The 10,000-nt window shown below is 49.6% G+C and overlaps 2 protein-coding genes across 2 annotated transcripts in view; both read left to right on the top strand.

Moving 5' to 3' along the window:
* The window catches only part of dtn (transmembrane protein 132C dtn), a 106,245-nt gene that overhangs the window by 1,807 nt on the left and 94,438 nt on the right, over positions 1-10,000 (top strand). The gene's annotated exons all lie outside the window — the stretch shown is intronic.
* On the top strand, positions 8,325-8,873 carry LOC138364841 (keratin, ultra high-sulfur matrix protein-like). Its single transcript, XM_069324816.1, has one exon. It carries the CDS (start codon positions 8,325-8,327, stop codon positions 8,871-8,873), a length of 549 nt encoding a protein of 182 aa, XP_069180917.1.

The raw sequence follows: 10,000 nt of genomic DNA, 5'->3' as shown, positions 1-10,000 counted from the left end.
GGACCAACCACGCCCCTGTGGCCTGGTGTACCGGTGGTCCAACCACGCCCCTGTGGCTTGGTGTACCGGTGGACCAACCATGTCCCTGTGGCTTGGTGTACCGGTGGACCAACCACGCCCCCTGTGGCTTAGTGTACCGGTGGTCCAACCACGCCCCTGTGGCTTAGTGTACCGGTGGTCCAACCACGCCCCTGTGGCTTAGTGTACCGGTGGTCCAACCACGCCCCTGTGGCTTAGTGTACCGGTGGTCCAACCACGCCCCTGTGGCTTGGTGTACCGGTGGTCCAAACACGCCCCTGTGGTTTGGTGTACCGGTGGTCCAACCACGCCCCTGTGGCTTGGTGTACCGGTGGTCCAACCACGCCCCTATGGCTTGGTGTACCGGTGGTCCAACCACGCCCCTATGGCTTGGTGTACCGGTGGTCCAACCGCGCCCTTGTGGCTTGGTGTACCGGTGGTCCAACCGCGCCCTTGTGGCTTGGTGTACCGGTGGACCATCCACGCCCCTGTGGCTTGGTGTACCGGTGGACCATCCACGCCCCTGTGGCCTGTGTTGGTGGTGGTCCAACCAAGCAATGCCTCTGGCTTAAGTTGCTTTCTTTATAGACTGGAAAGAATTTACGATGCAGCATCTCCTGGAGTCCTGGTCCACCCTGAGATGAATGATCTCCAGCATCCAGAGTTCCTCCTGTGTGTGTCCCGGCCTTTTAGGCTCCTTCCCTTCCGTTTCTCCCCTTCCTTTATTCCCTTCCTGGCTGTACCTCCGTCCCTCCCACCCCTCCCTTCCTCTCCCTTCCTTCCGCCACTTACCGCAAGGATCCGTCCTCACAGAAGCTGCCTCAAGCAGCTTCGAATCAGTGAGTAGCAGGAGTGAATCCTCCTTCTTCTCATCTCTTGGCAGATTCAGGAGTGGTTCTTGTAGGTGGTGAACCGGTTCCTGGTTCCGGGTTCGATCCCGGAGGAGGCGGAAACAAATGGGGCAGAGTTTCTTTCATCATGATGCACCTGTTCCACCTAGCAGTAAATAGGTACCTGGGAGTTAGTCAGCTGCTACGGGCTGCTTTCATGGGGTGTGTAACAAAAAGGAGGCCTGGTCGAGGACCGGGCCGCGGGGACGCTAAGCACCCGAAAGCATCTCAAGATAACCTCAAGATAACCTAACAAGAAAATGGAAAATCACATTGGGAGAAAATGGTAGTGATGCTCCTGCCATTATATTCAGAAATATACCCCCCCCCTGTCGTCATACTCTCCGAAGGTGCTATATACTATGTCCATTGTGAGTATATGGACGTAGTATACTCTCGCATACCAACGCAAGTAATCAGCAATATCTCGTGTAGACATATCTGGCTTTAGTTATACTACCCAGCATACTGTATACCTTCCTCCCTTATCACATATCTCTCCCCAATCCCCCCCCAAAAAAAGCACAGCTATTATATGCCATACTCCGAACGTATCCCATTATACCATACCTATAATCAACCCATTATGCTGGAGGTATACCCATTTCAGCCATTCCCTATAATCAACCCCACAAAATAGACGAGTACCCCACGAAACGTAAACATTCCGCCTTAGACACACAAGGTACAACAAAAAATGTACTTCAGCGTAAGATACTTTGTTGAAGTACAACAAAAAATGCTTAAAACCGTATAGAAAAGTGGCCAGAGTGGCAGTGGGGTAAGTGGTGATCTTGGAGGAGCGTGGGGCGCCCCCTTTGGGAAGTGGTACCTGTCTCCTCTCGTCCCCCTCGTGTCATTACATGGCGCGATAGTTCCGCGTCTGATTTGCATAAGCTATTGGTTTTGTTACCGATGTGTGACGTGGAGGAGAGAGAGAGAGAGAGAGAGAGAGAGAGAGAGAGAGAGAGAGAGAGAGAGAGAGAGAGAGAGAGAGAGAGAGAGGCAGGAGAGGGGGAGAGAACGTAGAGGTGGTGAGAGATAGACGGGAAAGAGAAGAGGAAAGGTTGTGTTTATGTGTGAGAGAGAGAGAGAGAAAGAGAGAGAGAGAAAGAGAAAGATGATAGAGAAAGAGAAAGATGATAGAGAAAGAGAGAGAGGCTGACAGGAGCAAAGGCTGACAGGAGGAAAGGCTGACAGGAACATAGGCTGACTGGAGCAAAGATACCCACGTTAATAGCCATAAAAACCTGCTCTAACACTCTACGGACAATCAAACCCACGTTTCACTCTTCATAGCCGGTCATTGGTATTGGGAATAGTAGCCGATCCTACTTAAAGGGGGGCATGGGGGATTGACCCCAAACACCCTATGACACTCGCCATTCAATCACCAATCATCCTGTCAAGGTTGATGAGACTAGCCCCAGGCATCTGACCTTGGAGAATGATTCTTATATAGATGTCCTTAACCATCGAATATTGAGACACAGTTACCAACACCCACGTGAAGTATGCCACAGCTGTTCTTGACGGGTATATGGAAAGTATACCTGTCAAGTATATCTGGCAACTGTGTTAATATGTTAAAACCTTCGACACATTGTGGTCGTATATTCCCAGGTAAGGTAGGGGGTATGCCCAGATAAATATGCCAGCCTCTGGGACACAGTATGCTGGTATATGCCCAGATAAACATACTCTCTGGAACACTGTGGTCTGATATGCCAATAACTGTGGCGGGTGCTGCCGGGCGCGGCCCTTCACATGGCGGGAAATTAAAACAGTTTTCAATTCTCCGTTTGTCATGCGAGCTGTCGTACGGTAGCTGCGGTGGCTGGTGTACGGTAGCTGAGGTGGCTGGTGTACGGTAGCTGAGGTGGCTGTCGTACGGTAGCTGCGGTGGCTGGTGTACGGTAGCTGAGGTGGCTGGCGTACGGTAGCTGAGGTGGCTGTCGTACGGTAGCTGATGTGGCTGTCGTACGGTAGCTGAGGTGGCTGGCGTACGGTAGCTGCGGTGGCTGGTGTACGGTAGCTGAGGTGGCTGTCGTACGGTAGCTGATGTGGCTGTCGTACGGTAGCTGCGGTGGCTGGTGTACGGTAGCTGAGGTGGCTGTCGTACGGTAGCTGATGTGGCTGTCGTACGGTAGCTGAGGTGGCTGGCGTACGGTAGCTGAGGTGGCTGGCGTACGGTAGCTGAGGTGGCTGGTGTACGGTAGCTGAGGTGGCTGGCGTACGGTAGCTGAGGTGGCTGTCGTACGGTAGCTGATGTGGCTGTCGTACGGTAGCTGAGGTGGCTGGCGTACGGTAGCTGAGGTGGCTGGCGTACGGTAGCTGAGGTGGCTGGTGTACGGTAGCTGCGGTGGCTGGTGTACGGTAGCTGAGGTGCCTGACGTACGGTAGCTGAGGTGGCTGGTGTACGGTAGCTGAGGTGCCTGACGTACGGTAGCTGAGGTGCCTGACGTACGATACCAGCGGTGCCTGACGTACGATCTCTCAACAGATGATCACAGACCAACAGCACCACTCATGGGGTACAATAATTTACCTCCAGGAGCACGATAGTTCAGCACCTCATACTTCAACGTCAAATACAGGAATATTTAAAGAGGGTACGTTGCCACATTTCCGCCAAATGTAATATTTCTGTTAGAAGATTACTCTCTCTCTCTCTCTCTCTCTCTCTCTCTCTCTCTCTCTCTCTCTCTCTCTCTCTCTCTCTCTCTCTCTCTCTCTCTCTCTCTCTCTCTCTCTCCGGCTGCTGCACTTTATGTATCCGCCGTTCGACAATTATTGAGAAAAACACCCATGCACAGTGCACTGTTTTTTGTAGGAAGCGCTATTGAGTGCTCAACAGCAGATGCTGCAAGGGTTTACAACGATTTTGGGTTGCTGGAATAGGATGTGGGAAAGGGAGGGGGAGAGGAAGGGATGGGGGGGTATGTGGGCGAGAGATTATGAGTACTGTGGGAGGGGGAATGTGGGAAAGGGAGTCAAAGATACTGGGGGAAGGGGGTGTGGGAGAGAGGTCATGGGGATATGTGGAAGGGGAAATTATGGGTGCTGGGATATGTGGGAGGGTGGTTATAGGAGCTGGGATGGGATGGAAGGGAATTATCAGGGGGGGAAGTGTCAAGTCATTACGACTATATAGCACTGGGAAACGGTCAGGATAAGGATTTGGGACGCGGGAAAGGAATGGTGCCCAACCACTTGTGGACGGTCGGGGATTGAACGCCGACCTGCATGAAGCGAGACCGTCGCTCTACCGTCTAGCCCAAGGGGTTGAGGAGAGGAGAGGAGGTGAGAGAAGAAGAGATGAGGGAAGATGAGGTGAGAGAAGAGGAGGTGAGGGAAGATGAGGTGATAGGTAAGTAAGTCGAAAAATTAAAGCACAAAAGGAAAAACAAAAAACTTATCTATGGGAGCATGTTGTGTATGGGAGCATGTTGTGTATGGGAGCATGTTGTGTATGGGAGCATGTTGTGTATGGGAGCATGTTGTGTATGGGAGCATGTTGTGTATGGGAGCATGTTGTGTATGGGAGCATGTTGTGTATGGGAGCATGTTGTGTATGGGAGGATGTTGTGTATGGGAGGATGTTGTGTATGGGAGCATGTTGTGTATGGGAGCATGTTGTGAATGGGAGCATGTTGTGTATGGGAGGATGTTGTGTATGGGAGCATGTTGTGTATGGGAGCACGTTGTGTATGGGAGCATGTTGTGTATGGGAGGATGTTGTGTATGGGAGGATGTTGTGTATGGGAGCATGTTGTGTATGGGAGCACGTTGTGTATGGGAGCATGTTGTGTATGGGAGGATGTTGTGTATGGGAGGATGTTGTGTATGGGAGCATGTTGTGTATGGGAGCATGTTGTGTATGGGAGCATGTTGTGTATGGGAGCATGTTGTGTATGGGAGCATGTTGTGTATGGGAGGATGTTGGCCATGTTGTGTATGGGGAACCAATTCGACAAGATGGCGTCTGTGAAGAACATAGTCAACAAAGAAATCAAGGATCATCAAGAAATTTTTTCTGGACGATCCTATCTAAAAGATGATTTAAGAGTTCCTAATCTGACAGTAGACTCGTGGTTGATTTCAGCATTGTCTGTGCACAGTGCTCGCTTGCGTGGAGGTACGGTGCTGTAGGGACGGTGATGGAAGGGGCAGGAGGAGGAGGAGGAGGAGGTGGTACGGTGTTCGGGCAGGAAGGAAAGGAAGGAAGGCGGAAGACGGAGGAAGGAAGACAGGAAGAAGGCACCTTAGAAGGAGATCAGACACTGGCCGGATAGGTAATGAGGATGGGTCATTATCTTCGGCAGTTTCTGAAGTGGTGCTGTCTCTCTCTCTCTCTCTCTCTCTCTCTCTCTCTCTCTCTCTCTCTCTCTCTCTCTCTCTCTCTCTCTCTCTCTCTCTCTCTCTCTCTCTCTCTCTCTCTGTTGTACGTGGAGGTGGGGATTTGTTTGGGGTTTGCGTGGAGAGGGGGGAGAGGTGGTTGTGTGGGTGGAGCCAGCGACGACTACTCCCACTCTCTCAATATATATTAAACTCCCCGAACCCCGCAGTCATTTCATATTCTTTTGAAGCGGTGTGCCGCGCCGTCAGAGCCCTCTTCACCTACAAATTGCAGCGATATTGGTTCCCAAATTGCTTTGAGACGCTCAGATGATGTCTGATAACGACGGACAATTTCAGATAATTCCGGTACTCCTTTAACACAGCTCGGAGCAGTTGTGAGTTGGAAGGCTTTTTTTTTGGGGGGAGGGGGGCAAGAGCTTCCGTGAATGAATACTTATGTGGCCAGTACTTCTGAGGAAAGTACTTATGTGGCCAGTACTTCTGAGGAAAGTACTTATGTGGCCAGTACTTCTGAGGAAAGTACTTATGTGGCCAGTACTTCTGAGGAAAGTACTTATGTGGCCAGTACTTCTGAGGAAAGTACTTATGTGGCCAGTACTTCTGAGGAAAGTACTTATGTGGCCAGTACTTCTGAGGAAATTACTTATGTGGCATGTACAGCTAATGCCTCACTCCTCATGTTTATGTGCACCACATAACGACACATACAGCATCCCTCATGGTGTACAGCATCATGCTGTTCCCGTCAGTGGTCAACCGCTTCGTTTCCAGGCAGAAGAGAGTCGAATTCCACTTCTGGAAAGCTTGATACGATTTATATTGTATTTTGCAGCATTTGAACCAAAAGCCAACACTGGCTTTTGTTTGGATTAGCATCGGATAACAATGGACTGGAAAAAAAAAGGTCGGCTTGCGAGAGAGTAATTCCAGGAAAGCCATTTCGAACACTCGAGATGCAATTTCGTCTCCAGAAACTATTATGTATTATCTGACCAAAATATTTTGTGTTGTGAATCTGCCACAAAATGTGATTGTCTTCGTGGTCCGGAAGGAAGATCACTGGAATGTTGCTGGAGGCTGGCTTGTGTTCCAGGTTTGGAGGCTGGCTTGTGTTCCAGGTTTGGAGGCTGGCTTGTGTTCCAGGTTTGGAGGCTGGCTTGTGTTCCAGGTTTGGAGGCTGGCTTGTGTTCCAGGTCTGGAGGGTGGCTTGTGTTCCAGCTCCGGAGGCTGGCTTGTGTTCCAGGCCTGGAGGCTGGCTTGTGTTCCAGGTTTGGCGGCTGACTTGTGTTCCAGGTCTGGAGGCTGGCTTGTGTTCCAGGCCTGGAGGCTGGCTTGTGTTCCAGGCCTGGAGGCTGGCTTGTGTTCCAGGCCTGGAGGCTGGCTTGTGTTCCAGGCCTGGAGGCTGGCTTGTGTTCCAGGCCTGGAGGCTGGCTTGTGTTCCAGGCCTGGAGGTTGGCTTCTCTTCCAGCTCCAGAGGCAGGCTTCTGTTCCACCGTCTCTACTCACTTCCACAACATGTGGGTATGACCTGAGCTGAGAGCCGCGAAACATCCGGACGTGAACTTCAAAACGCCGCCATAAGCGACTATTACTACTACAACCAAATGTAACTTGGACCTTAGATTACAATTGTGGTTTGTTTTGCATCATTGCCTTTTGCTTCGTAATGCAGTTTTGCATCAACGAAACTTATGATGAATTATTCTACTATTCAATTTGCGGATTCTTCGAAACAAAATGGATTTAAGAGATTATTTTTTAATAATCTATATTGACGTGCGCATGCGTGGGAAGGAGAAGGGGGGGGCGGGGAGCAGGAGAAGAAGAGGGGGGGTTAATAGCTAACTATTGTAAGCATTGAACAAATCCACAAGGACCGTGACGAGGGTTCGAACCTACGTCTCAGAGGATCCTGCCTTAATCCCCTGGGCTACGACATGGTAAAAAGAATTGCAACCGGGAGTTCAACTAACCTCACAGGTATTGTAAGTTAGTGAATTGTAAGCATTCTTTTTGACCATGGATCTTGGGCGGGATCTGGAAAAACGTGCGTTCGTGAATGTGGATTAATCCAGCGTCCAGCGTTCTGCTAAATTAGCTATGTTGTTGGGGTCATTTTTTTGGGGGGGGGGTTCTTGTTAGTAAATATTATCGGCATATAACGTTGGTTCGACGTTGAATTGTCGTTTTTTTTTTTGTTTTTTTTTTGAGATATATACAAGAGTTTGTTACATTCTTGTACAGCCACTAGTACGCGTAGCGTTTCGGGCAGGTCCCTGGAATACGATCCCCTGCCGCGAAGAATCGTTTTTTCATCCAAGTACACATTTTACTGTTGCGTTAAACAGAGGCTACAGTTAAGGAATTGCGCCCAGTAAATCCTCCCCGGCCAGGATACGAACCCATGACATAGCGCTCACGGAACGCCAGGCGAGTGTCTTACCACTACACCACGGAGACTGTTTTTGGGTGTTATGACCCCCTGGATGGTCGTTCCGGACCCCCCAACCCTTTGGTCGTGTCAGGTGGTACCAGAGTCATGTATGGGAGGTCGTCTTGGGGTAGTGTGAGAGTTTGTGTTGCAGGGTCGTGTGAGAGTCGTATTGGGGTCGTTTGAGGGGTCGTATAGGGTGTGTGAGGGTCGTTTGAGGGGTCGTATACGGTGTGTGAGGGTCGTATAGGGTATGTGAGGGTCGTATAGGGTCGTTTGATGGGTCGTATAGGGTGTGTGAGGGTCGTATAGGGTGTGTGAGGGTCGTATAGGGTGCATGAGGGTCGTATAGGGTGTGTGAGGGTCGTATAGGGTGCATGAGGGTCGTATAGAGTGTATGAGGGTCGTATTTGAGCTACGTTACGGTGATACGTCAGTCGTATATCCTCTTGTATGTGTGTGTGGGGAGCCAGTCGTGTAGGCATGTGTGGAAGTCGTATGTGTGTGTGTAAGGAGGACCCAGGTGGAAAGGTAAGGCCTGACCCAGGTCGTAAAGTGGTCGTCATTAATCAGGTGCCTAATTAACAGCCGGGTGGTTGGTGCCAAATGGCCAGGGGAAATATATGTGCCGGTGCCACTGTGCCGGTGCCAGTGCCACTGTGCCGGTGCCACTGTGCCGGTGCCACTGTACCGGTGCCACTGTGCCGGTGCCACTGTGCCGGTGCCAGTGCCACTGTGCCGGTGCCACTGTGCCGGTGCCACTGTGCCGGTGCCAGTGCCACTGTGCCGGTGCCAGTGCCACTGTGCCGGTGCCGGTGCCACTGTGCCGGTGCCACTGTGCCGGTGCCAGTGCCACTGTGCCGGTGCCGGTGCCACTGTGCCGGTTCCACTGTGCCGGTGCCAGTGCCACTGTGCCGGTTCCACTGTGCCGGTGCCACTGTGCCGGTTCCACTGTGCCGGTGCCACTGTGCCGGTGCCACTGTGCCGGTGCCGGTCCACTGTGCCAGTGCCAGTGCCACTGTGCCGGTGCCGGTTCCACTGTGCGGGTGCCGGTGCCAGTGCCACTGTGCCAGTGCCAGTGCCACTGTGCCAGTGCCAGTGCCACTGTGCCGGTGCCACTGTGGAAAATACTTGTCGTTCATCCTCAGTCAAAACGTGATGTTAAGGTTTGACAACTGAAGCGATTAGGCTAATTATTGTGGTGATAATTGTCCCTTATAATAATAATTTAATAATAATTACCATTGAAATGATCATTAACAATAATAAGGGAAATAATTTTGTTATCGTTATCCCAAAGATTATAACGCCAACAGCAAATTATATAATTAAAAATATAAAATAATTATATTATTATTTAGATTAAGAATTATTATTATTTATAATTATTACCAAATTAATAAAAATAACATTGTTTACTAAAGCAAACTGTCCAATTGCAATCAGTGGTTCCAAAGGTACCATGCTGTACCCAGAGCATTCAGGATAGGCCTCCATGAGCAAATGCCGGGTAGGCCTATAGCAGCAGATGCCGGATAGTAGGACGCGGAGCGATTGGATGAAAACATTGTTCTATCCACGAATAATAGAACCTAATTTCTATTAGGTTCTATTATTTTAGAACTATATTAGTTTCTAATTAGACACATCGCTTTAAGGTGATTTCATTGTACATTTGACTTCGTAAACACTTCAGTTGAGGGTGACTTTGAATTTGTGTGAACTCCTTTTAAAGGTAACTTTGGCTTCTTGAAGAGTTAAGTTGAAGATAAGTTTGGCTTCGTGGAATCTTAAGTCGCCATAAGCATGTTCTTCAGGAGCAAAATGACTAGAATTTATGTCTTTAAAGGCTACATAACACATTATTGGAGTGTTTCGAGAGTAGGTTAGACATGAATATATGAATGAGTTCATGAGGATATTAATTAATAAGAACTGCCTGGTTCGGGCGACTAGATTTTCTTGCATTGTTCTTTATTCTTGTGTTCTTATGTTCTTAAGAATATTATGAGACATTGTCAATGTGTAATGCGAATCATGTATATGATTTGTTAAGTTAATTTGTTAATGATGTCGATCTGCTGGGAAAATTGTGTCTCTCTGTGTCTCTGTGTCTCTGTCTCTCTGTCTCTCTGTCTCTCTCTCTCTCTCTCTCTCTCTCTCTCTCTCTCTCTCTCTCTCTCTCTCTCTCTCTCTCTCTCTCTCTCTCTCTCTGTGTCTCTGTCTGTCTCTCTCTCTCTCTCTCTCTCTCTCTCTCTCTCTCTCTCTCTCTCTCTCTCTCTCTCTCTCTCTCTCTCCT

The sequence above is a fragment of the Procambarus clarkii genome, chromosome 15, assembly GCF_040958095.1.
Source record: "Procambarus clarkii isolate CNS0578487 chromosome 15, FALCON_Pclarkii_2.0, whole genome shotgun sequence".
Classification (NCBI taxonomy): Eukaryota; Metazoa; Arthropoda; class Malacostraca; order Decapoda; family Cambaridae; genus Procambarus; species Procambarus clarkii.
This window is presented reverse-complemented; position numbering and strand designations above follow the sequence as displayed.

Excerpts from the sequence above, each read along its gene's own strand:
- LOC138364841 (XM_069324816.1), top strand. The coding sequence starts at position 8,325 with ATGTGCCGGTGCCACTGTGCCGGTGCCAGTGCCACTGTGCCGGTGCCA.